General features: G+C 46.6%; 1 protein-coding gene across 4 annotated transcripts in view; it reads left to right on the forward strand.

Annotated features, from left to right (window-relative positions):
• The first annotated feature begins 295 nt into the window (after positions 1-295).
• UGDH (UDP-glucose 6-dehydrogenase) overlaps positions 296-26,114 on the forward strand; it is a 48,538-nt gene continuing 22,719 nt past the window's right edge. For 2 of the 4 annotated variants that reach the window (XR_008597784.1, XM_054990666.1), the window contains exons 1-4: positions 818-889; positions 5,803-5,971; positions 7,033-7,134; positions 25,872-26,072. Coding sequence is in view for 3 of the 4 variants with exons in the window: in XM_054990666.1 (XP_054846641.1) it covers positions 5,810-5,971; positions 7,033-7,134; positions 25,872-26,072 (465 nt within the window). In the remaining variant the exon portion in view is untranslated. Of the gene's footprint in view, positions 485-817; positions 890-5,802; positions 5,972-7,032; positions 7,135-25,871; positions 26,073-26,114 lie in introns of those variants that run through there. The other 2 variants (XM_054990667.1, XM_054990665.1) reach the window with 2 other exon arrangements.

Below are 26,114 nucleotides of genomic sequence, written 5' to 3' on the forward strand. Positions count from 1 at the left end.
CCGAAAGGCTGCCAACGCGCGGCTCGAAGGAGGCGCCCCGACTGAAGCGCAGCGCTTCCGGGCGGGAAAGGCGAAGCCCGGCGCAGGCCTCCCTCCAGGCGCCGGAGAGCCGCGCGCGGCTGCTCGCCAAGGGGTGGGCCGGGGCCGGGGCCGCCTCCCGAGAACCGCGCGGCTCCGATTGGGCTGCGCGGCGAGGCACGAAGGCGGCGCCCGGCCCGGCCCGCCCCCGCCGCCGGGGAAGGCGCTGCCTGGACCGCCGCCGGCGCGCTTTAAAGGGAGGCGCCGCCGCGGCCGGCCCCACTCGCGCCTCCCCGCCCAGCCCAGCCCAGCCCAGCCCCGCGGCGGTGCAGAGCCCGGTGCCCGCGCGGCCTCCGCTGCCCTTCGTCCGGACTTCGCGCGCCGCCAGCCCGCCTCCGCCTCCGCCTCCGCCTCCGCCTCCGGGACGCAGCGAGACGCTCCGCCTGCCAGGACCGGGAGGCCGCGGGTGAGCGAGCGGGCGCGGCTCCGGGGTTCGGGGCGGCTCCGGCCGGGGCTCTCGCTCTCCGCGCGGCGTCCTCGGCGGCCTGCCGGGCTCTTCCTTGGCGACGCCCCGGCGAGGGCTGCCTCCGTGGCCGCCTCCCGCGCCGCCCTGTGGCTTCCTGCCTGGCGAGGCGAGGCTGCGCCGGCCCCGGAGGCGCCTCTGCCCGAGGGGCGGAGCGGAGCGGAGGGGCCGGGCGGGGGGCTGCGCTGCGGGGCCCGGAGCCGGGCAGAGACGGGCCCGGCGCGCCTGCTGGCCTCCGGGGAAAGAGAGCCCCGGCCCGCCCGCCCGCCCGCCCGGACCTTCCCGGGAAGAGCTTCGCCGCCGCCTGACCGTCGCCCGCCGAAATTGATCCCGGCGAGCGGGGCTGGGGTGAGAGGCCGCGGGCAGCCCCGAGCTCCGGGGGGGTTGGAGCCGCGCCAGCCGCGCCGCCCGAGGGCGCTTCAGTGCTGCGCTTACGGACCTTCGCAGCGCATCGCGGGTCGCTCCAGCCCTTCGGTCTCCGCGTGTCTTTCCGCCGGCGGGATTCGAGCCTCCTTTTATTCTGAAAACAGCCCGTGAAGTCGGTCGGGCTGGTTGCCCCCGGCGCTGGGGGGGGGGGCTTGGGAGGCCCCTCGGGCTGCTCCCTGGTGCCGGTGGGTCCTGTTGGGTCCGGCTGTTGCAGCCCCGGCACCAGCCCTGCGAGGCATTTCCCCTTCTGGGGGCTGGGACTGGCACTCGGGGACTCTAACGGGCCCCTTACTCTGGAGCTGCGGAGAGGGCGAAGGGGGTGGTCTTTCTTGGGCCAGCCTGGCCTCCCTCACAGGGTGGCTGTGCAGGTACGGTGGAGGAAGGAAGAACCTTGTCAGTGATTCTGAGCTACTTGGAAGAAGGGCGGGATGAAAACAGAGCGGAGAATAGCTCCCTTGGGGCTGGCGGGGGCTGAGAAGCCTCTGCTTGGCACGCAGAAGGTCCCGGGTTCAACCCCTGGGATCTCCAGCTAAAAGGAAGGATCAAGTGGTAGGAGATGGACCAGAGGTCTGGTTCGGTATAAAGCAGCTTTGTGTGTTTGTGTGTGTGTGTGTGTGTGTATTTGTTTGTTGGCATTATTCTAAGGGGCCTTGTTGCCGATGACCGGCAGGTGAGAGGCCAAGAGGTACAAGGCCTTGCATCCTTGGCTGCTGGGTCCCAACTTCAAGCTGTGCTCTGCTCAGTTGAAGTGCTTTATTTGAAATTAACTTGGAAAGGGGAGCGTTCCTATTTTGGCGGGAGAGAGACAGTGCGAACATTTCATTAGTGGGCACAGGGCAGACAAATGAGATTATGCAGGATTCCAGTCCTGCAGCACCTTGAAAGCCAACGAGATTTCCAGGGTGCAAGCTTTCAAGAGTCAAAGCTCCCTTCCTTAGATACAAGTAGGAATGGAGATCCACGGGCCCTTACGCCCCAGTCAGGAGGTGGGATGGGGGATGCAGAGAGACAATGCAAAATGGAATCCGCCTGATTAGAATAGTTGAGGAAATGCAGAAAATTAGCATCTCCGGAAAGATAAGATTCTTATGTCCCCCTTCACCCCTGGGAAGTTTCCTTCGCTCTGAGTTTGTTAAGCAATCTTGCATTGTAATCTCCCTGTGAAATTTCTCACTATGGGAAATGGCAAAGAGCCCCGTAGCACCTTTTAAGACTAACCAACTTGGTTAGTCTTAAAGGTGCTACGGGACTCTTTGCCGTTTTGCTACTACGGACTAACACGGCTAACTCCTCTAGGTCTCTTTGGGAATAAATTACGTAGTTCATAAACAATTTGTGCCAGAAGAAATTGTGATAGCCACTAACATAAATTATTTGTAAAAGGATTAGATAAATGAAGTAAGCCCTTATCAGTGTCTACTAGCCATACAGTGTGATCCTAAGCAGGTCGACTTAGAATCCTGCTGAAGTCTCCTCAATGGGACGTACTCCCAGGATAGTATCCTTTAGATTGCATTGATCGAGTCTGATGTGCAGAAGAGGCTTTTTAACCTCCCCTCACTGGATCCTGGGACAGGAAGCAACTCTTTCCATCATACCCTGGCAGTGAGTTTCCTGGGGGCGCCTGGCTGGGCTGTGTGGAAAACAGAATGCTGGACCTTTGGTCTGATCGAACAGCAACGTATTAACTGATGGACTTTTTCCTCCCGCTGGGATTAGTGCAGTTGAAAAGGACTTAACCTGTCTCTTTAATCATTGCCAGGTTATGTATCTCCCTGCAAGAACTACCCAAGACCAATGCAATTCCGATATATTTCGGAATGTGAATTGAGGAGAGGAATCGTGGAACCTTGACAGTGAAATTCTTTTTATGAGTAAACAGAATGAAAGATCACTGCTGTCCACGGCCAGTGGGCTGCAGTGGGTAATAAAGATGGCGAGTAAAGAAAGCGTGACCAGTACAGCGTTCAGCGGTGAAGTCCCTAACCCTAGGCCGATGGGAGATCAGTCCAGCCTATCTTGCAAAGTTCTGTCCAGCAATGCTGTAATAATTTTTTTAAAAAGAAACTTGCAGGAGAAATCTGATCAAGTCAGCCACGAAATAAGTTACTTGCACAGTGCAGTCCTAAGCAAAACTGCTCCCTTCTGAGCCTGTTGACTTCAGCGGACTTAGAAGGATGCAATTCTCCTTGGGATTGCACAATAAAATTGGTTAGTCTTAAAGGAGCTACCGGACTCTTTTCGATTTTGCTACTACAGACTAACACGGCTCACTCCTCTGCATCTATGGGATTGCACAGTAAGTGAAAGAAAGCAAAAACTGCTTGTCATTTGAACTGAAATGTTAGCTAGTGTGAGAACGTCCACATCAAGCCTAGAGCAACACACTGGAGTGTGTACTGGGACTCTCCCTGAAATCCTCATGTGCTTGGGGAGGGGTCTTGCACAACAGACCCCTCTTCCCATGCCATCCAAGCCAGTTTGGGGAAGGGAAGGTATTTGTCATTTGTCAATCTGGAAATGCTTTAGAGGGAAAGGTGGTGACCTCTTGTGGGGCCCGTGGAAAGATTATGTGGTGTTTCACTAACACGTTCTCTTGACAGACCTGGCCATGCAGAGCTCTCAACAGCAAGATCAATTAGTGACTCTCTTGGGAGGATCAGGCTGTAACCCTGAAGACAGTTTATGGCTTACTTACAATCTGGCCTTTGAATTTTCTGTGAATATGAGCTCTTCACTTCGGCTAACTGTGAATCCCTGTAGTCAGATCGGGAAAACTCTTGAAACGAGGGAGACATACCGGGCTTTTCACAGAGTTTTCTCCATTAGCAGAGTCCTTTTAAACCTCTCGAGTTACCAGGTGCTGCGATTTCGTATGTGCTTTGCCCCTTCCCCCAGGATATATTAAGCGATTCAGGAAATGTCTTGCTCAAACATGGTGCCTTACATACAGAAGTTAGCATTCTTTGTGTGGAGGGATAAGGGATGGCGATCAAACTAGCTGGCCTTTCCCATTTCAGTGTGTCTGACATCCGCATCCATTTAGCCCCATCTTAATAAAGTAAACTGATAACCCTCGTGCAATGAAATTTTATGATGGTCTTTGAAAAATTGGTTCAACAAGATTAAACTATTACTGCAAATCAGTGTCTTGGGGCCCTGAAAGCAAGTACTCACTTATGATATAATATAATATGTGTGATATGATATAATATAATAGTGTGTTTATAGACTGCTGTGATATATTGCCCACTCACGAGTGGTAAACATAGTGTTATTATCATAATCCCTACAACACAGCTGGGGAACTGGGGCTGAGAGGAGGGGTTTGCTTAAGGCTACCTTCTGAGTTCATGGCAGTAGTGAGATTTGAACCAGCAGGCTGCTGATTTACAGCCCAATCACTTAACCACTATGCTACAGCAGCTCTCTATATTACAGTGTTTTAAGTGAATGAGAAAGTGAAAAAGTTATATTCCTGCGCATGAAGGCTGAACACAAGTAGGGTGGCCGAGATTGTTCATTCATAGCCCTCTTAAAAAGTGATAGAATGCCACCAGCCAGCAACTGAATACAGCTCCGTGTGCCTCTCCAAAGGGATTTCTTCTTTTGCCAAAGAGCTGTGAGTGCGGGGGGCGGGGGGGGGGGGCTCATACATCAATGCATAGTTTCTTACCCTTCCAGGGTTTGCACAAAGCCACTGATTCTGTTCATGTGTAGCTAGTTCAGGCAAGAATATGTTTTCACAACCCAACGTGTGTTTCTCAGGGGAGATACTACTTAGTGTATTATACTGTATCTAGTTAGAACGCAAAGCCATTTTTTCTCAAAATACTAGATAAAAGGACCCCTACTAAATTAATATCAGATGTGATCTACAGATTAATCCGAAGGGAGTGTTTGTGTGGCTGTGTGTGTGTGTGTGTGTGTTTGCTTGCTTCAGTGTGGATTTAACCTGAAGCCCTGCAGTTTGCAGATTGCCTGGAAGAAGCAGAATTTGCCTCTGAGTAAACAGACAACTTGGAAACTGCGCTTGCCCTTCCTTTTCCTGCCACCGCAGCAAGACATTACTTAGTCTTAAAATGAAGGTCCGGCCTTCATGAAAGAGAGCCTTGAAGTCAACCCACAAAGTGCTGCTCTGTGTGACTCTGGCTGAAGAAGCGCAGCAGTTTTATGGCTGCTGGTGTGCGCCCCCTTGCTCAGAGCCTGGCAGTTAAAACGAGGATATGCCCAGCGACTGGCAGCTGCCCGATGGCATTGCTCCTTTTTCCCTACACAAGGGAAAATAATCACGATGTGCTGTTGCCGTGGCAGGGATTGGGCGACCGGCACATATGTTCCTTATCTTGTACTGCAATTGAGCCATTGTGGTTACAGCGATAAACTAGGATTTGTGAGACCCCCAGATCGAACCCCCGCTCTGCCACAGAAGCTTGACCTTGGGTCAGTCGCATGCTCTCAGCCTAATCTTCCTCATAGGGTTGTTGTGAACATAAAATGGGGGAGAGGAGATTGTTTTGGATCCCCATTGTTGAGAAAAGTGGGGTATGCATACATGAATTTTGTTTTTCTCAAAGTTGTGTCACTTGGTCATGCTAGAAAAACATCATTTTATAACTGTCACAGATAATTTCATTACAAATGTACTACTGCAGTCCCCTAATCTAGCATTGGTAGATCTTTATAAAGTGTTTCCGCAACGAGATTAAGCATGGTTTAAGATGAAACAGTAGGACTATTTAACTATCAGAAAATGTTCCTGTTTGGTCGGTAAGTTAAGAATCTGACTCTTTACGTAGTTTTAAATCCTGTACTATTTTATTTGTTCTCACCAGAGCAACCATGTTTGAAATTAAGAAAATCTGCTGCATCGGTGCTGGATATGTTGGTGGGCCGACATGTAGCGTCATCGCACACATGTGCCCCAAAGTCAAGGTCACGGTTGTTGATGTCAATGAAGCTAGAATCGGTGCGTGGAATTCTGAGACACTTCCCATTTACGAGGTAATCTGTGTTTAAAAATACACTTTCCCTCCTATACTGTCCTTGCCTCTTATAATGCAACTTTTTTCTGGTACAGTTTTTTATTTGCAAACTTGCGCAAAAGAGCATCGTGTATAAATATTGTTGTTACTTCCATTTGGATGGCAGTCTTTCTTCAAGGAGTTTCAAGATGGCTGCACGGAGTCGAAGGCGTTGCAAACACGTTGTGTTGAGTCATTCACACGCATGGCAGTGCTACAAATTCACGGGCGAGAGAATAAGGAAGAACCGCAGTCAGAGACTTCCCTTCCTGTGCAGCTGCCTTCCAAAGTTAAAGGCCTTCCAACGTTTCAGTTAGATCTGTAGGGGGGCGGGGGGGGGGGGGGAACAGGTACAGCGGCTGTACTTCTCCTAAGGCTTCTTCAGGAGGGGAGGGTTTCATTTGGGGGGAAAGGCATGGGAGGAGAGGATTAAATAGCCCCTCCCCATGACCTTTCCCCTAGAAAATGCTAATTTTTTAAAATGTCTAAATCTCTGAGTTTCGGGCCCTTCATATTACTTAATTACACAGCCACAGAAGTATTTGTTTCATGGCGGAGACCTACAAAGCCAGTCTCGAGTTGCCTCTGTAACCCGTCTTCATATTACACCTAAGTCCCAGCAAAAAAGTCTGCTGGGATGTTAATCTTCCTGAACTGGATATGAGCTGTGGCATTTCTTTGAACTGGGGATTTATATGTGAAATGCTACAGATAAATTTTCTCTTTTAGGTGCGCGCTCTCTCTCTCCCTCTATAGCTCTTATAGTTTGCTGATTCCAATGTAACTATGATTTTACGTGTAAGAGGAAGCAGCTGGATGATAGGAGGAAAGTGTAGGGGAAGGAGAGATTGTATAAATCTGAGGATCCCCTAGGTTGATTTGCATCATACTAAACCATGGATGTTGTCTGGGCCAAGCGATTGAGTAAAATTATCATGGTCAAATAAGTGTGTGGAGAAATCTCTTTGCTTAGGCTGCTTGCTTAAATATTTACTTGTATAAAGGTCATTTTAACTCAAAAACTTCTGTATATTTCTCCAGCCAGGATTAAAGGAAGTGGTAGAATCCTGTAGAGGGAAAAACCTTTTTTTTTCAACCAATATTGACGATGCCATCAGAGAAGCTGATCTTGTTTTTATATCTGTAAGTAATGGCTTTTGCCCTTGAATAATTTCAACTGTACTAAACATAGGTAGCAGTGGAAGAGGTGGGGGAAGTAGGAGCTGTTCCAATCAGGCAGGTGGGGGTGGTTAAAGGGGGAGGGATTCCAAGCCTAAAGAAAAAGAACTCTGCCTTTGGGGGGGGGGTTCACATGTCTTTATTTATTTATTTTTATTTATTTATTTCAAATTTATATTCTGCCCTCCCTGCGAGCGGGCTCAGGGCAGATAACAACATATAAAAATACAATTTAAAATTCATGTTCATTAAAAAAAACACATTTTAAACAGGATGGTGGACAGCCTTCACAGGGAGGGTTAAGATTTATACACCCCTTTTTTCCAGGCTGGCGGAGGCCCAGCCTTGGCCATATGCCTGGCGGAACAACTCTGTCTTGCAGGCCCGGCGAAAAGATAGACGGTCCTGCCGGGCCCTGATTTCAGCAGACAGAGCGTTCCACCAGGTGGGAGCCAGGACCGAAAAGGCCCTGGCTCTAGTCGAGGCTAGGCGGGCCTCCTTGGGGCAGGGACCACCAACAGCTGTTTGTCCCCTGATTGCAATGTCCTCTGGGGAATATATGGGGAGAGATACGCTGGTCCCAGTCCGCACAGGGCCTTATAGGTCAATACCAGAACCTTGACTCTGATATGCACCTTATTTGGCACACTCGTAATAACACACCGTTGCATTTTGTACCAGCTGTAATCTCCGGGTCAGGCTCAAGGGCAGCCCCGCATAGAGCGAGTTACAGCAATCTAGCCTAGAGATGACCGTTGCTTGGATCACTGTAGTTAAGTCACAGGTTGACAGGTAAGGGACAAGTTGCCTGGTCTGCCGCAGATGGAAAAAATAGGACCTGACAACCGCTGTGACCTGTGCCTCCATTTTCAGGGAGGCATCCAAGATCACCCCCAGGCTCTTAACCCTCGGAACTGGCACTAACGGTACCCCATAGAGGGCCCGGAGCCGGAGTCCCGAACCTAAACCCCCGTGGCTCAAGTACAGGACCTTCGTCTTCATTGGGTTCAGTTTCAACCAACTCTGCTTCAACCAACCAGTCTGGGGCTGAGCCAGGACGGCTGTCCATCATCAGATACAACTGGGTGTCATCTGCATATTGATGACACCCAAGTCCGAACCTTTGTACTAACTGGGCAAGGGGGCGCATATAGATGTTAATAATGGGGAGAGTATTGCTCCCTGTGGGACCCCGCACACCAAAGGGTGGTGGGGTGACAACTTCTCCCCAAATGCCACCCTCTGTCCCTGATCATGGAGAAAAGAGACAAGCCACTGTAAGGCAGTCCCTTGTATCCCCACATCGGTGAGGCGATGAGTCAGAAGGTTGTAATCAACTGTATCAGATGCTGCTGAGAGATCCAATAATATCAGCAGCGCTGAGCCGCCTCGATCCAGATGTCTACGAAGATCGTCTGTGAGGGCGACCAGCAACATCTCTGTCCCATGTCCCGGACGGAACCCGGACCAGAAGGGGTCTAGGGCTGAGACATCCTTCAGGAAGACCTGCAGCTGTTCCACCAGCGCCAGCTCAATCGCCTTTCCCAGAAACGGGAGGTTCAAAACTGGGCGGTAATTGACCAGGTCAGTGGGGTCCAGCGATAGTTTCTTTAAAAGTGGTCTCACCACGGCTTCCTTTAATGGCCCAGGAAAAAACCCTGTTAGCTTTGCCTTTAGCGAACAGTTTACTATGCAAAAGGGGGGATCTTTAACATATCTTCAACTGAGCCAGATTTTTCCCAAATGAAGAGAGAGCAAGGATACAACACAGGCCTGGACATGAATTTCAGTAAGTTTTATTCAAATCATTTTGCATAGATTACAGAAACTTTGAGAATCATGGTACAGCATGGTCTTAGCAATACAATAGCTTGATTAACAATACAATCAGAATAAGACATAGTGAATCATCTTACCAATCCTGGAGATGTCCCAGAGATTCTCGTTGATGGAAAGAATGGGAGAGCGCTTTGCCAATCTGAAAGGGAAAGGAGAGAGATAGCAAGGAGGTATTCCTTCCTTTCTCTCCTCCTAGCTTCTTAGACTCCATGGTTTTTCTTGCTCATTTTTATACGATTTTGGCCTACATCATCCCATTCAAATTCACCAATGAGATTCCTCAGAGTCATTCCTGGCACTGGAAATCACCTAAAAATTGTAACATTTGCAGAATTTGCACTGAGATCGTGACATCTGTAAAACGGTCAGGTCATTCTGATCCCTCAATATTTGTTATCATTACTCATATGAATATCATGTATCAGCAAAAATCCCCTAGATTTTAACTTATTGCCACGTTTCCATTCCAAGTTTCATTTAGACTCCATTTTGTTTGGTTCAGTATATCCTTAGTTCCTTATGATTAAGGCCTATGTGATTGATATATGTATAGTGATTGCTGAGTTATTTCATGTTGAGCTATAATGAGATTGATTAAGCTGCGAATATATGCATATATGCATACATGTATATGTGTTTCCAGCCAAACAATCATATGGTTAGTGTCAGCGTGATGTTATAGTTAAGGCAGTGTTCCTAAGTGACTTGGACTAGCATTTCTGTCAGTTGGACTGTTAGAGTTTCCTCTTAAAACCAAAAGAAGCTCTTAAAAGAATCTCTCTTGCTGTGGATTTTGCTCTTTTCCCTCTCTTTAACTGTGTTCTCATGATTGCTAGTGTGTGTACAGTGTTTTCCTTCTCCAGACATAAGAGTAGATGTGAAAGTTGCTGTGTTTTAACGTCTTTGAATCTTAAGAGTCAGAAAAAGGAAAAAAGTTGTCCGTTTGAAATAAGCCTCTGCGTTTGTTATCCGTCAGCCCCCCCCTTCTCTTCTCCTAGGTTTTGTGACATCTTTGACCGAATCTGGCCTTCTTTCCATTATTGATTTTGCCTTAGTCCACAGAAGCTAATGCAAACATTGCAAAAGCAAACATCACTCGTTCTTCCCTGTTCAGAGAACATTTCATTTGGAATGTTTCCAGTAAAACATAATATTCTGGTACTTTCCATACTTAAAATGGAGTTCAGGATCAGAGAAATAAACTGGCTTCACTGTACAGGAATACAACATCTCCCCCTCTTGATTGGGAATGATAAGGAAGACGTAGGCTTCCAAATTCACAATCACACCACAAACAGACCAACCTGACTCATCAGGCTGCGTTATCTAGGCTCAGGGTTCAAGACCGTAGTCTCCCAACAATGAAAACTCTAGCCCATGTCAAAATCCTTGAAGTTGTGTCAGTTTTCATTTGATCCAAATGACTATCGTTACCAGGAAAAGAAACAAGAATATTTTCAGCACTGCAACCTTTATTGGCATAAATAACAAGAATATTTGACAAAGAAGCAAAACAATAATTGGGTGTGTCACAAACCTTAAAAAGCCTGCTGTGGTTGGGCTGAGAACATAAAAGAAAATGGAGGACCACAAAGATTCTCCTCCTATGGTGGCTATCCTTTCTGCCACTCTTAAGATTCGAGACCCATCATGTTGAACTTCCATTGCTATTGAATTTCCTGTCTGCTTAACTGTCTGTAGGTGTTTTTGTAGATCAGGATGTTGGACTAGTTTTCTCAAAACGTCCAAATCCATTCCTAAAGTTACAGGTTGTATGTTTGTGTACAAGCGTGGATGCTGCTGCATTGATTGAGCTGTCCATTGAGGAATATGATAATGAAAATTACATCCTCTGACCTGCGTTACGTAACAATAGCAGCGGTTTATCTGTGGTGATACATAAAATAACTGAAATTCATCCACATGGGTTAAAGGACAATGTGTTCTCACACAAATGCACCCAGAACCAACATATACTACAGAAGATCCCCATTCAGACATAATTTCAAAAGTACAACGTTGTGTTCCATTCAGGTTCTCGTGAAAACATTCATCTTTGTTGAAAATTATAATCCTCACAAATGAAGCCTAAGTTATCATAATACACACATCCTTCCATATTTAGAGTTTCCCATTTACCTTGTTTCGTATAGGCCCAAGAGTGATGGTCTGTAGCATACATGACTAAACCTTCTGACACTTGGATTCCTAAAGGTACAATAGGGTATACATCATAGTAATCAGTTTGATATACAGGGAGTACAAATGCTGTGACTTTAGATTGAAGAGGATCATATGTAAAATTTACTAACTTCCACCAATCAACCAAATCCCGTTCTCCTTGGGTTACATTATTCCAAAGCAAAGATCTGATTTCTATGGGCAAATTCCCCAATAACCCTTCTCGAATGATTTGCGTGACTACCATTTGAGTGAGGTCTTGCGCTTGAGTGCAGGCCAAAGCCAGCGCACTTCTTATCTGTAATGATGCAAGTCCTTGCACCACAGCTTCCTCATCTTTCTGTTCTACCTGTTGCCAAAAGGGTAAAGTACTAGCTATCATCTTCTGTCCTGCACCTAGCTTAACCAATGGTGAAGCAGTTGGAGTTCCCATTTTCTTTACATCTGCGGTAGTATAACTAATCTTGTTAGCTAGCACTTCTATGTCCATTGCGTCCAATGCTCCAGCTGCTAATCCTGATGCTCCCAGTATAGTATCCAATCCTCTGGCAAAATGAGTCTTAGCCAGCTGAGCTGTGTACCACAAATCTATCCAATTCTTCCATCCTTCATGACTTGTTGTAACATACGGAGCGCATTCCGGAACTGCTTGAGACATGTTTAGTCCTGTCAAATCCAATCTGATCTCTTTCAAAGAACGAACAGGAGTCAGCATTGCTCTCATCTTGTGGTCCTTTTTCACGACATGGGGGCCAATCAAAGGATGTTTCCGTGGTTTCAACAAATCATTTCCCCCTGCCAATACTTCAAATTGAAGAACTTTCCCTGGTTGTTGTAATCGATAAATACCAGCTTCTGCAGGAACGGATGAAAATTGTCGATGGCACTGATATCGAAAAGTTATGAATGGCTGTTGACGGTTACATTGGCTGCCATCTAGTTGCACATCCCATTGCGGCGGACCCCATTCACCAATCTCAGTAGTATCTAACTTCCATATCATCTGTTGACAAGTTCCATTTATAACAAATTCTCTACCGGATGGAGTCAATAGCGTACTGTTGAGATTTTGCCATTTCTCAGCCATCTGAGTTCCATTAAACCCCGTAAGTGTAAAAATAGGAATGTATCCTGTAGCCGTGAATGCAAAAGCGTTAACTTTCAAAACAGCACAATTTGTTTCATTGTTGGAAACCGTGAATTTCCCAAACCTTTCCCTTATAAGTTTCCCGTTGTAATGGTATTCCATGGAACAATCTGCTATTGCATTGGTGTCTTCTGGCTCATCTCCATTCCATGTACAGATGTTGTGAGCATACCCTGGCATGTCTCTCAGCATGTGCATATGTATATGCCAAATCCTTCCCGAAATTGTCACCCGTGTTCCAATTAGTTCTTCCCCTGAAATTTCACAATCCATGGCATCATCATCCCCTTGAGCCATCATCCAAACAATATTCCCTTCCATGGGATCCCATTGTACTAAACTCCTATCACACCAAGCCAGTCTGTCAGGACACATTGCTGCTGTTCCTGTCAGAGTGCATAACCCAACTTCTGGTCTTGGAAGAGAAAATCCTTCCTCTCCTCTGTCATTTCCTGCTGCTGGGGAAATCATTGGTGGTCCCACCAAATGTCTTTCTCCTGGTGCAGGTTCCCCCTCTGTCTGGGTGTGGGTATCTAAATCTTCTCCCAAATCCTGTGATTCCTCAACAACATCTCCCTCTGGTGGAGGATGGATTGCTAATTGTGATGTTGGAGTGGCGGCTGGTTTTCTTGGGGGTGTTGGTACATTTGGTACCGGTGGTCGAAGAATTGCTCTGCCTATACACTCTTCTATGGGTTCCCCATCTATTAACTTTATTACGCATCCCCCTCCATCAGAGCATTGGGCTCTTGATTCCTGTCTAGACCAAATGCAAACGTATGAATCATTTAAATTGCGTGCTTCAAGAATGATGTCTATGAACAGCAATCCAGCAGTTTCTGGATGAATAAATGATTTTCCCTCATATGGACATCGCTTTCCAGTCTCACTCACCAGTATCACTCGGGGTCTGGTGGGTATCCAGGAAATCTGATATCTTTTGCACGTACCTGTGAACAGACCTGTTCCACATACGTCGTCCAAGCTGGAAGGGCATCTTTCTGGTTGTCCCTTCTGCACTATATCGGAAACCTTAGTTATCAAATCATGAGCATTTTGTAACGTTTGGAGCACTGGTTGAGCTTGTGGGTTGTCCCCAGGTTCTGAGTTTCCTGAACGTGTCTCTCCCTGTAACCATTTGAACACTTCTGCTCTGGAAACCTCCCTTCCACAGGTCACCAAATTGGTCTCCCAAGCACATATTTCTCCTTCTGTTTGTATCCCAAATAGATAGGGTCCGACTAGACCTCCATCTAGAAAAACATGGGATGTTTTGGTTGCGGGTATGCGAATGTGACATTTTGTATTTCCATATTGCATCAAGAGTGTGCATGTGCTGTCGTGGATAAGAATGATGCTCATGTCCAGAATTGATATGGATGGTTGTGGGCACTGGAATCCATGAGTTGATACTCTTTCTGTCACTCTACTAACTGTGGTTGCATTCCACAAGCAGTACCATCCCCTTGGAAGTTCAGCCTGGGGTGACATCATTCCCCAACCTGTCCTCTCAGAGGTGGGTGACCCTTCAAGTGCGACTATGGATTCCCCTGTTGAACTGATCTTTTGGGGAATGTCTGGACTCGAAGCAAGGGGTGCTTCATCTTCCTCTTCCCCCTCTGGGTCACATGTCAGTAGGGAAATGTCCCACTCACATGCTCTTTCTTCCCACAGAACTGTCCCCATCAAGACTGGGTCTTGATCTTTTGTTCCTGTAAACACATGTTCCATTTCTCCCACTGGGAGAGATATCTGACAACGTCTGGCCTTTTGTTGAATTTGAATGGAACATATGCCCCTGTGATATTGAAATGTTATACTCACCTTTCCCTCGAGGTGTTTCCATAACTCCTGTGGTGATTCTCCACAATTTATCCTACTCACTCGAGTATCTGGGGTAACTCGTCTCACACTTTCTGGATTCCAAACACAACTCCATGTATCGGGTAATTGAGACCATTTCAAATTGTAAGAAGTAAGTGTATCCGTCACTCTGGATCCATTATTCGAATCAGTTTGCTGATCAGGTGTGACGTATGCGTTGCCGCTGGAACTTCTGGTGGTGGTACGATCCAAAAGAAGAACAGGGCAAACAGCAAAACAAAAAAGAACAAATAGCAACAACACCTCACGCACATTGTCTCTCATCTGTCTGGTTCAATCTTTCCGTAGAATCTCCAATCCAATCCTGAAAATAAATTGTACAATGCTTCTTGGCTACTATCTCTATATATTCAAGCATAAAATCTTAAACAATTCTATTCTTATATTACTAAAACAAATTATTCTTATACTATAATATGCAATAACAATATTTTACTATAACAAGTAACATAACATTTTCATGTAGAACTGAAAAAACTAGAAATGTGCATCATGGTTCATTCTATGTTCCTTTCCAGGCTTTCAACTGAGATGAATGAAACCATTTCCATTCCGTGTCTTCATTTGTACCAGATACTTTCTTTATTTCCACTAAGTAGGTGAAGCTCTATCAACAATGTAACATGGTCCTTTCCAATTTGGAGTTAAAGGATGCTTCCTTTTTGAAAAATCCCGGTACATCACCTTGGATCCTATTTCCTGTTCTCGGCACCATCTGCTTGCAGTGTTTCTAAGTCCAGTATAGGAGGTGGTAGCATTTTAGCCTTTGACCTTGTGGTCACAGCTACCTTTTCTTCCTCCTTTGGAGGTCTGATCTAGCAATTCGCCTTGCTAATGCGTCTGCCTTGTTATTCCAGTGGGTTTCTTTAGAGTTGCCTTTGTGATGTGCTTTTACCCACATAACCTTGATTTTTCCTTTCCAATTCTCAATATATCCAGCAATTTCTCTCCACAAATTGGCATGCGCTACTGGTTTGTCATCTGATGTACGCATGTCACGAGACTTCCAAATAGGTAACCATACTAAGAGCGCTTGCTTTATCCAGTCTGAGTCTGTGAAAATTGCAAGGTTCTCAGTGCTAGCTTCTGTATTGAACACCTTTTTTTATTGCATTGAGCTCTGCAGCTTGAGCAGAGTGTGGTGTCACTATTCCACCCTTTTCTAGTCCATCGTTTACCCTGATGCAGCCGTAGGCTGTTTTTGGGGTTCCCTTCTCGTAGAAGCAGGTCCCATCTGTGCACCAAACCTGGAAATTCTGTTGTAGGGCTGCTTCCATTGAGATTCCTGATGTTACAGGCCATTCTATATGTTTGTACTCAGGTAGAGGGCAATCGTGTTCTGTCCCTTGAATGATTAATCCATAGGGAGCAGGAGATATCACCTTTCCTTTTTCTATTTGGATACCTCGATTAATGATTGACAGTGACCAAGAGGCGATTCTGGCATTACTTACGTGACTGTCTTGGATCTTGCCTGAGACTGTATACTGTAGGGGGCTGTGAACTGTTTGAATGATGACATTACTTTCCCCCAGTATGTATTCCCAATGTCCCAGAGCCCAAAAAAGAGCGAGAACTTCTCGTTCACAAAAGGTGTAGTTCTGTTCTGCACCTCTAAGAGGCCTAGATGCATAAGCAATCACTCTTTGTTTCCCATCTTGGGTTTGAGTCAGTGTTGTGGCTATTGCCCTATCAGTGGATGCCAACTGTATCTTACATGGCTCCCCCATCCGAGGGTATGCTAAAGCTGGTGCCTGTGCCAAACCTTGCTTCAGCTGGTCAAGTGCTTCTGTGTGTTCTGGACCCCATTCCCATCGTCTACCTTTCTTTAATAGAGCCCACAAAGGACGTTTCTTATCAGCAAAGCCTTCTATGAACTCTTGAGAAAAGTTTAACATTCCCAAGATGGCTCTAAGAGAGTGGGCATCAGTGGGGATTGGCAATTTTCCTAAAGCTTCCACCCTTTGTGTATCTGGAGTCCTTTCGTATTGGCCTAAATGTACTCCCAGATATTTGACCTTTTTTTGTACCAGTTGTGCTTTATCCCAGTTAATTTTGAATCCTGTGTCTTGCAAGAGTTGTAGGACCGCCCTAGTTGCATCATGTGTGAACTGCAGACTCCTCCCTGAAATTAAAATGTCATCCACAAATGAAATGACCGCCCCTTTGTACTCTGAAGGGAGTTTCTCTAACATCTGCACCACGGCCTTGTGGCAGATTGAGGGAGCGAGGCTGAACCCCTGCGCGACACGTGTGTAGCAATATTGTTTACCTTTGAACGTGAATGCAAACTTATACCAACATTCCTCGGCCAATGGGATGGAGTGAAAGCAATTTGCTATGTCAATCACACTAAAGTATTTTGCTCCTCCTGCTATGGCTGCAATGACCTCTGGGTAATTGGCTACTACTGGAACTGTAGCTGGTGTAACATTATTCAGAGCACGAAAATCTACTACTAACCTGTAAGTTCCATCCTTTTTCTTTACTGGCCAAATGGGTGCATTGTTAATGCTTTCCATTTGAACTAGAACTCCTTGATTTACTAGAGATTCTATAATCTCTGCAACTGGCTCCTCTGCCTGTTTGGGAAAAGGGTATTGCCTCTGTGGCTTCGGGTCCTTTCCCACTATTAACACTTTTGCATCTATTTTTCCACACTCATTTCTGTTTTTGATTCCCAGCTGAGGGAATTCTTTCATCCGTTCCTCTTTCCCTCGAGGTTTTATTTCCTGAGGTTTCTTTAAAGCACTTCCTTTCTGTACTGAATAAATGGGAAGAGAGATGTCCCCCCCATCAGGTATCTGCCACAGGCAATCATTGGACAAGTCTATCACCAACTGGTGCTCTTTTAAAAATGGGTTTCCAATGATTCCACATTCCTGATTGTTAGCTACACAAAATTCTATCTCAGTTTGCAAAGATCCTATCTGAATGGGACAAAGATTCATTACTTTAGCAGAAGAATCATGTCCTGCAAATCCTGTCAACTGCACTTGGGTTGTTTCTTTCGCTGACAAACCTTTAAGCGCATGTTCAGGGCTTAAAATGTTGACAGATGCTCCCGTATCTAACAAGATAGAAAGAGGCTGTTTCTCCCCCTTCCCCAGTCTTGCCTCCAAAATGGGTCTTCCCCAACGATCATATGTCAAATCTACAATTCGTTTGGGGTACTCCTGGAGAGGGCCCCCCTATTGCTGCTTAGAGGTAGAAGGGATAGAATCCTTGGGCATAGAAGAAAGAGGACTCTTACCTTTCAGGACTCTTGCACATGCTTGTGGTGCTGCCTGGTTTTGTGCCAATGCACAAGCTGCATCCTCTTGCTGTTTTATTATTTCTGCCAAACCTTTAATCAGTTCAGTAGTGGGTTTCCTGACCCATTTTTCTCTTAGTTCTCCAGCTTCCATCAATTTTTCCCATATCCCAGATCTAATTCCTTCATTCCAATCCCGTCTAGGTGGTCTTGGAGGGCATTCCCAGTTTTACACCCCTGAATCCTCTTGAAACCTCCTAGGTGGTGCATTTCTTCCCCCTCTAGGACTAACCCATGCGGTGTTAGGTCTGAAGTTACCTCCTGAGGTGTTTGTGTAATTGTTTCGAGGTGGACTGGCCCTGAAATTACGTTGCTGTGCGTCTGGTGCACGATTCCAAGGTCCATTGTTAGAGAAAGTTACATTATGCAAGACCCCATGTTTGTCTTTTCTTTTTTTGTTTTCTACCTTCCTGCTTTCCCTAAACAAGTTTCCTGCATTTTTTATCCTTTCCAGGAGCTCTGGATAAGTCATGGGTCCAACAACAATTGGTCCTAAAATCATTTTTGTCTGAACATTCAAGCCATCTACCAATTCCCGTTTAAATTCTACCGTATCAAAGTCGGGTTGGCTGCGTGGCAGGCAGACAAGGTCACTAGCAATTCCCAAAATTTCCTTACGTTGTATGTATATCTCAGGTGATTCATCTGGTTTTTGTTCCTCCTGGTAATATGCCTTTGAAATGCTTCTGCCAGGCATTAATGCTTTTACACAGCTGGCAAAAAATCCTCCCACACTTTGAACTCCATTAGTTGCATGAAGTTGGATAGTTGCCCAAGTCTCCGGGTCTGAAGACTGTCTAGCAATTCGCTTTATGTCCTCTAGGGCAAACTCTGGGTGACGATTGGCCTCAAAAAGCCATGACAAAACTGTTTCAGCATTTAAAGGGCCAAACTTCTTTGCTGCTGCTTGTAATTCATTAAATTTCATTGGGTCTACCTCGTCTATTTGATCAAATGTGGCTTGGCCACCGTTCCGCTGTGTGCGGACTGATCTTCTGAATACGGGCTTTACTGGGTATGGAACTTCAGTATCACAGTCTTCTCTCAGCTCCTCTAGTACTGCTTGTGTGTTTTCATTACAGATGTTCTGGACTACTTCCCAGACATCTTCCTCACAATCTACAAGGTTCGGGTCACATTCTGGGAAAGAATCCAACCCTTCTACAACTGCAGAAATCAATCCCCTTTTTGCAGCTAAAGCATTTTTCAGTTTCTGCATATGTTCCCGGCATTTCTTATGCTCCTGTCCTTCCATAGGTGGCTTGTGTCCTGTTATCACACGAATTGCTGCTTGAGTCTCTGCTATTTTATTTGTTAGAGCAGACACTCTTTTTTCCGCTTGTTCTGCCATGTCCTTCCAGATTTGGCAGTCTGCCTCCTTTTGCCTTAAGGCTGCGGAGTTCTGTAAATTTTGAGCCACTCTATCAAGATACTGGGTTTTGCTTAAATCCTGTTTGTCTTTCAAGTCCTCAATTAGGTGCTCTTGATCACTTATTTTAGTTTTACACTCTTGAAGTTTATTATTGTGCTCTTGAAGAGTTAACCACAGTGTCCATACTCCGAATTTATCTAACTGCTTTTTGTTTTTGGTCAAGCTTTTCAGTTCTTTAAAGGTTAAACTTGCAGCGTCCGAAGGATTTTCTCCCTGGAGCATTTCAGGTTTCAAAATGTCAAGTTTCCCTTTTTTCTCTACCCATTTCTGCAGCGGATCCTTATTTACGTTCTTGCCTTTCTTTTTCCAGGTAAATGATTTAGCTTTCTGTGACTCTGGTTCAACGGATGTCTTATTCCCCATGTTGCACTAATGGTTAAATTTTTATCGCTGCACAATCGTTTGCTCTCTTTTCCCCTGGGTTTCTCTGTCACTTCAAAGATATGCCCGCATTCTCCACCAAATCTGTTAGCTTTGCCTTTAGCCAACAGTTTACTATGCGAAAGGAGGGATCTTTAACAGATCTTCAACTGAGCCAGATTTTTCCCAAATGAAGAGAGAGAGCAAGGATACAACACAGGCCTGGACATGAATTTCAGTAAGGTTTATTTAAATCATTTTGCATAGATTACAGAAACTTTGAGAATCATGGTACAGCATGGTCTTAGCATTACAATAGCTTAATTAACAATACAATCAGAATAAGGCATAGTAAATTATCTTACCAATCCTGGAGATGTCCCAGAGATTCTCGTTGATGGAAAGAATGAGAGAGCGCTTTGCCAATCTGAAAGGGAAAGGAGAGAGATAGCAAGGAGGTATTCCTTCCTTTCTCTCCTCCTAGCTTCTTAGACTCCATGGTTTTTCTGCTCATTTTTATACGATTTTGGCCTACATCATCCCATTCAAATTCACCAATGAGATTCCTCAGAGTCATTCCTGGCACTGGAAATCACCTAAAAATTGTAACATTTGCAGAATTTGCACTGAGATCGTGACATCTGTAAAACGGTCAGGTCATTCTGATCCCTCAATATTTGTTATCATTACTCATATGAATATCATGTATCAGCAAAAATCCCCTAGATTTTAACTTATTGCCACGTTTCCATTCCAAGTTTCATTTAGACTCCATTTTGTTTGGTTCAGTATATCCTTAGTTCCTTATGATTAAGGCCTATGTGATTGATATATGTATAGTGATTGCTGAGTTATTTCATGTTGAGCTATAATGAGATTGATTAAGCTGCGAATATATGCATATATGCATACATGTATATGTGTTTCCAGCCAAACAATCATATGGTTAGTGTCAGCGTGATGTTATAGTTAAGGCAGTGTTCCTAAGTGACTTGGACTAGCATTTCTGTCAGTTGGACTGTTAGAGTTTCCTCTTAAAACCAAAAGAAGCTCTTAAAAGAATCTCTCTTGCTGTGGATTTTGCTCTTTTCCCTCTCTTTAACTGTGTTCTCATGATTGCTAGTGTGTGTACAGTGTTTCCTTCTCCAGTCATAAGAGTAGATGTGAAAGTTACTGTGTTTTAACGTCTTTGAATCTTAAGAGTCAGAAAAAGGAAAAAAGTTGTCCGTTTGAAATAAGCCTCTGCGTTTGTTATCCGTCAGCCCCCCTCCCTTCTCTTCTCCTAGGTTCTGTGACATCTTTGACCGAATCTGGCCTTCTTTCCATTATTGATTTCACCTTAGTCCACAGAAGCTAATGCAAACATCGCAAAAGCAAACATCACTCGTTCTTCCCTGTTCAGAGAACATTTCATTTGGAATGTTTCCAGTAAAACATAATATTCTGGTACTTTCCATACTTAAAATGGAGTTCAGGATCAGAGAAACAGACTGGCTTCACTGTACAGGAATACATCTCGGAGCCTGAGGATAGGTTAACAATGGCTTCCAGTGAGGACCGCAGCCCCTCGGCACTGGCCTTTACCAGCCACGATGGGCATGGGTCCAAGGGACATGTGGTAGGCTAACTGATTGCAGGGCCCTGTCAATCTCCTCTGCAAAGAGTGGGCTGAAATGATCAAATATTGGCCCTGAAGACGGCCAAGGGGTCTCCAGCTCATTCACTGAATCAACTGTGGCTGGCAAGTTGTGGCAGAGAGACAAGATTTTATCAGTAAAAAAGCTCCCAAAAGCCTCACAGCTAATATCCGAATTCAAAATTTGACGGCCTTCCTCTGGCAAGGAGACCAATGACCAAACCACATTAAACAATCAGCGTGAGCTAGCTGACACGATGGAGGCTGCATAAAAGTCTTCACAGCCTTCAACCCCTTCTCATAAACGTCCTGTAAGATGATCTTGCCTCTTTGTCCCGAGATTGTCGCCACACTCGCTCAAGCCGTCTTAGTTCCTGCTTCTTCCGTCGGAGCTCCTCTGTATACCAGGGAGCCTGTCTTGCATGGGGGCAAAGAGGGCGATGGGGGGGGGGATTTTGTCAATGGCTTCAGAGAGCTGGCTCTACCAGTCCTCCACCAGCTCATCTAACAAATGGCCATGGAGCATTGGATCCCATAAAGCATTCTGGAACCCAGTCGGGTCCATAAGTCTCTGCGGGCGAGCATAAATCAGCTCACCGCCTATGTGAGGGGCTGGTGGTATCCCCAGATGAGCCTTCAGGACCGAGTGGTCTGACCATGGCACCGGTTCTACCACTTCCAGATCTACATTTAACCACATCCCAAAGATCAAATCTAGTGTGTGGCCTGCTTGATGTGTAGGGCTTGACACAAATTGTGAGAGCCCCAGTGCTGCCATGGAAGACGCCAGGTCCGCAGCCTGCACATAGGAGGCATGATTGACATGAATGTTGAAGTCCCCTAGCACCATCAGTCTGGAGTACTCCAAGGCCCACCCCGCTATCACCTCTAGCAGGTGCGACAGGGTATCTGCTGGTGCGCTAGGTGGTCGGTACACCAGACAGATAGCCAAACTCTCCTTGGCACCCCACACCAGGCCTAGACATTCAGTGCCAGAGATCTCAGGGGCGGGGAGTGGCCTGAAAGAGAGAGACTCTCGGGAAAGGATTGCCACCCCTCCCCCCCCGACCTCCTATTCGGGACTGATGGAGGCCCAAATATCCTGGGGGGGGGGTCAGTTCTCCCAGGGCAACTGTTTCACCCTCCCTCACCCAGGTTTCGGTCACGCATACCAGATCCACATCACTCACTGCAAAGAGATCTTGCAGCATTGCGGTCTCATTGTTTATGGACCTGGCATTGCACAGCATCAGTGTCGAAGGAAGGTTCTTTTTCCTAGCTCCATCACCAGCGTCTCTCAGGATGGGACGCAGGTTAGAAGGGCACCGAGCCATTCCATATCTCTGTACTGTGCTTTTAAAGTTAGTTGATATGGGGCGGGGGAGAACCTTCTTGTCCTTGAGCTCCAGAAATTTTCCTGGAGCATTAAGGAGCCCTGGTGAGAACTCTCCTGCAAAATCCATCTTTGGACCCCACCAACCCAGCCAGTTACCACCCAGTTTCGAACCTCCCATTTCTGGGCAAGGTGATTGAGCGGGCGTTGTCGAAACAGCTACAGGTTTTCCTGAAGGATTCCTCTGTCCTGGACCCATTCCAGTCCAGTTTCCAGCCGGGCTGAGGGATGGAGATAGTGCTGGTCGCCCCCACAGGCAATCTTCGTAGACATCTGGATCAAGGTGAATTGGCGCTGCTAGTGCTATTGGATCTTACAGCCTTGCAGTGGTTCGTCTCTTTTCTCCGTGGTTGGGGACAGAGGGTGGCACTAGGGGAGAAATTATCACAACATCCGTTTGTGTGTGGTGTCCCTCGGGGTGATACTCTTCCCGATGTTTAACGTCTATATGGGCCCCCTTACCCAGTTGGTGCGAAGTTTCAGACTGGGCTGTCACCAGTATACGGATGACACCCAGTTGTGTCTGTTGATGGACAGCCAGCCCCTTTGTGCCCCCAATGCTGTCGGGAGTGGCTCCTGCCTGGAGTTTGGCATCCTCATTCCCTCCCCCCGGTGGTAACTCAGAGAATAGCAACAGGTTTCTTTCTAGTCGAGGATGTTTGTACGGGGAGCTGCTGCTGCTGAGTTCTGACCTTGACGCTTGCAGTTCTCACAGACAGTCCCACCCCCAAGGGAGGGGCTGGTGCTTTATGTATTTGTGTCTAAAACTGTCATTCCTAACAAAGTCTTCATTATACCATGAACTGGAATTTTTGCAATAAAACCTCATATAATGCCTCCCCCCCTGCCGTGGAGTCTTTTGTGAATGTTCCTGGCAAGGTCCTGACAGACGCCTTGGGGCTAGAGCTTTGGAGGCAGTGCCTGGATGGTTGGAACAGAGCTGACTAAAACGGAATCCTGTGAAGACTGAGGACCTGCGCTTGGGCTGGGGTCATTGGGTTCCGGGATCCGACCCCCGACCCTCCGTGGGATGTTACTTATGCCTGTACTGGTAGTTTGTGTAGGGTCTGGTATATCTTAGGAATGATCTTGAGTCTGATTAAGGAGAGAAAGAAGAGAGTTTATTCAGGAACTACAACTTTGATAGAAAGCTGAGAGAAACAGAATAGACACTAACTGCCTCAGAAAACGGGGAGAGAGGAGGAGGGACTTCTGGGCAGAAGCAGGAAGTAGCCTGTCTAACTGTCAGACCTGCTGCCCCCGCGGGTCTTCTGTGTCTTCTGCCTTCTCTGTACACAAGACTTTGCATTTCCAACCGTTAAGGGTCTGGGAGTGATTCTGGAGGCCTCCTTATCAACGGTGGCCCAGATCACAGCGGTTGCCCGGTCTGCCCTTTTCCATCTGTGGCATGTCAGGCAGCTTTCCCCCTACCTTTCGACCCATGAGAGTTATCCAGGCAATGATCACCTCCAGATTGGACTACTGTAACTTGCTCTATGCAGGGCTTCCCTTGGGCCTAATCTGGAAATTACAGTGGGTCCAGAATGCAGCCACGCGCATCCTTACGGATACTGTGTTTAGGATGCATATAACTCTCCAGTTCTACAGCAGCTGCTCTGGCATCCTGTTTTGGTTCTAACCTATAAAGCCCTTAGTGGACTGGGATGAGCATATCTGCAGGACTGCCTCTCCCCATATGTTCCCCAGAGGGTGCTTTGATCATCTGATAAAAACTTGCTGGCGGTCTCTGGCCTCAGAGAGGCTCACCTGGCCTTGACCAGAGCCAGGGCCTTTTCAGTCCTGACGCCAACCTGGCAGAACTCTCTGTCTGTTGACTCGCAGGCTCAACAAGATTTGTTATCTTTTTGCCAGACCTACAAGATGGAGATGTTCTGCCAGGCATATGGTTAAGGCTGGGTTTTGGATGAGCCTTTCGGTCAGCCAGCTGGGGAGGAAGGGGAATGTAACCCCTTCCCAGTTTTTTTCTTTTCCATCTGTTGGACCGCTGCTGTCCCTCACCTCCCACCCATAGAAAAGTTTTAGAGCTGTTCTTTTTACTGCTGAATTGTAAGATTTAATGGTTTTAAATGTTGCTATCAGCTCTGAGCCTGCTTGCGGGGAGAGCGGATTATAAGTTAAATAAATAAATAAAATAGTGTAGAAACTGTCCTCCCAGAATAAAGATTGTGGTTCACCAAGAGTTCGATGATACACCAAGAGTCTCGCTACAGGAGACGTCTGACATGTGAAGCGCACGTGTCGGGAGATGCGGTGTTAGCCGGGAAGGGTAGTTTAAAAAGACAGAGCCGGAGGCAGGGCAGAGGCTTTGCTGTACACTGGAGCTGTGTGAAGGGCCTGTGAGATGCCAGAAGGGAAACTTCAGCCCATTATAACCTCTCCAGGTGCAAGCCCAGCTCTGGAAGGCAGCTCCAGCCTGTTTCCATTTCTCACTGCCCTCTGGTTGTGATCCCACACAGTTTTAGACTGGAGAGGTGAAACTGACAGAGCCTTCAGGGAGGAGAAGATGAAATTAACAAACCCTCTGAGGAGCGATCTCTGCCATCTCTGTCTTTTTAAACTATGCTTCCCAGCTAACCTTGCGTCTTCCTACACTTGACGAACACACACTGAGGTGTCTCAGGGAGAGAGACTCCAAAGTTGCATCAATGTAGTGAATGGTTCTTTTCATAAAATCAGCATGAATCCAGTGACTTTTTATAGAAGCCACAAGGAGCAATTGATGGGTCTGTTTTCTGTTTATCTGCCCCGTCACCCAGCAGTTGGATGGACCAGTGGAATAGAAATCTCTCTTTGTTGGGGGAATTCCTAAGACAGTTTTTCTTCAGTTGGATCTTTCCATTCAAATAAATGGGAACCAAGAATGCACCAAGGCCCACTTCAACCAATTTTAAACCAGGCTGATTCTTTGTACGGAGACCTTTTTTTTTTTTTTTTTTTTTTTTTTTGCTTCCTGAAAACTCTTCTTAATTCACTGTTGGCAGCAGGCTAGTTTAAACATGCTTGCATTCAAATGAATTGGGCACGTGCACAGCCCTTGGAAGGGGTTGACAATCCTGCCCACAGGTGCTTGTTGTTACGGCAAAACTTCAGGAAGAGGAAGCACACCACCTGCTTGAGTGCAGGCCCTGGTATCACCAGGACGGAGGAGGCGGAGCCTGGGGATGAGGGTTTTGGGGGGGGGGCCAGACCTGGAGCAGCGGAGGCCTCTTTGCTGGTTGGCGGGTTCGTCCCCTGGTTCGCATCCTAGAGGATACACACAAACTGCGTCCAGGCCGGCCACCCCTCAAGCTCCGGTTCAGCGCTTGAACGGCAGGCGTGAGTCCTGACATCCCTGCAGGACAGATTTAGTCCTCTAGGCCTGCCTGGGAAATCTGGCTTTTTGTCAGAAACGGTTATCCACAGTTTAATTGTACATGTTGCTGTGACAGCTGATGGAGGAGACACGTGTAGGTTTTTCTCGCTAAGGACTGTTTTTTTAACTTTACCTGTTGTTAGGTGAACACCCCAACAAAGACTTACGGCATGGGAAAGGGCCGTGCAGCAGATCTGAAATACATTGAGGCCTGTGCAAGGCGGATTGTGCAAAACTCAAATGGTTATAAAATTGTGACTGAGAAAAGCACTGTTCCGGTCCGCGCCGCAGAGAGCATCCGGCATATATTTGATGCCAACACCAAACCCAACTTAAATTTGCAGGTATAGTAACAAGGTGCCTGCCAGTTTTGGCTCGGATGGACA

Source organism: Eublepharis macularius, chromosome 10 (assembly GCF_028583425.1).
Source record: "Eublepharis macularius isolate TG4126 chromosome 10, MPM_Emac_v1.0, whole genome shotgun sequence".
In the NCBI taxonomy this organism is placed as follows: domain Eukaryota; kingdom Metazoa; phylum Chordata; class Lepidosauria; order Squamata; family Eublepharidae; genus Eublepharis; species Eublepharis macularius.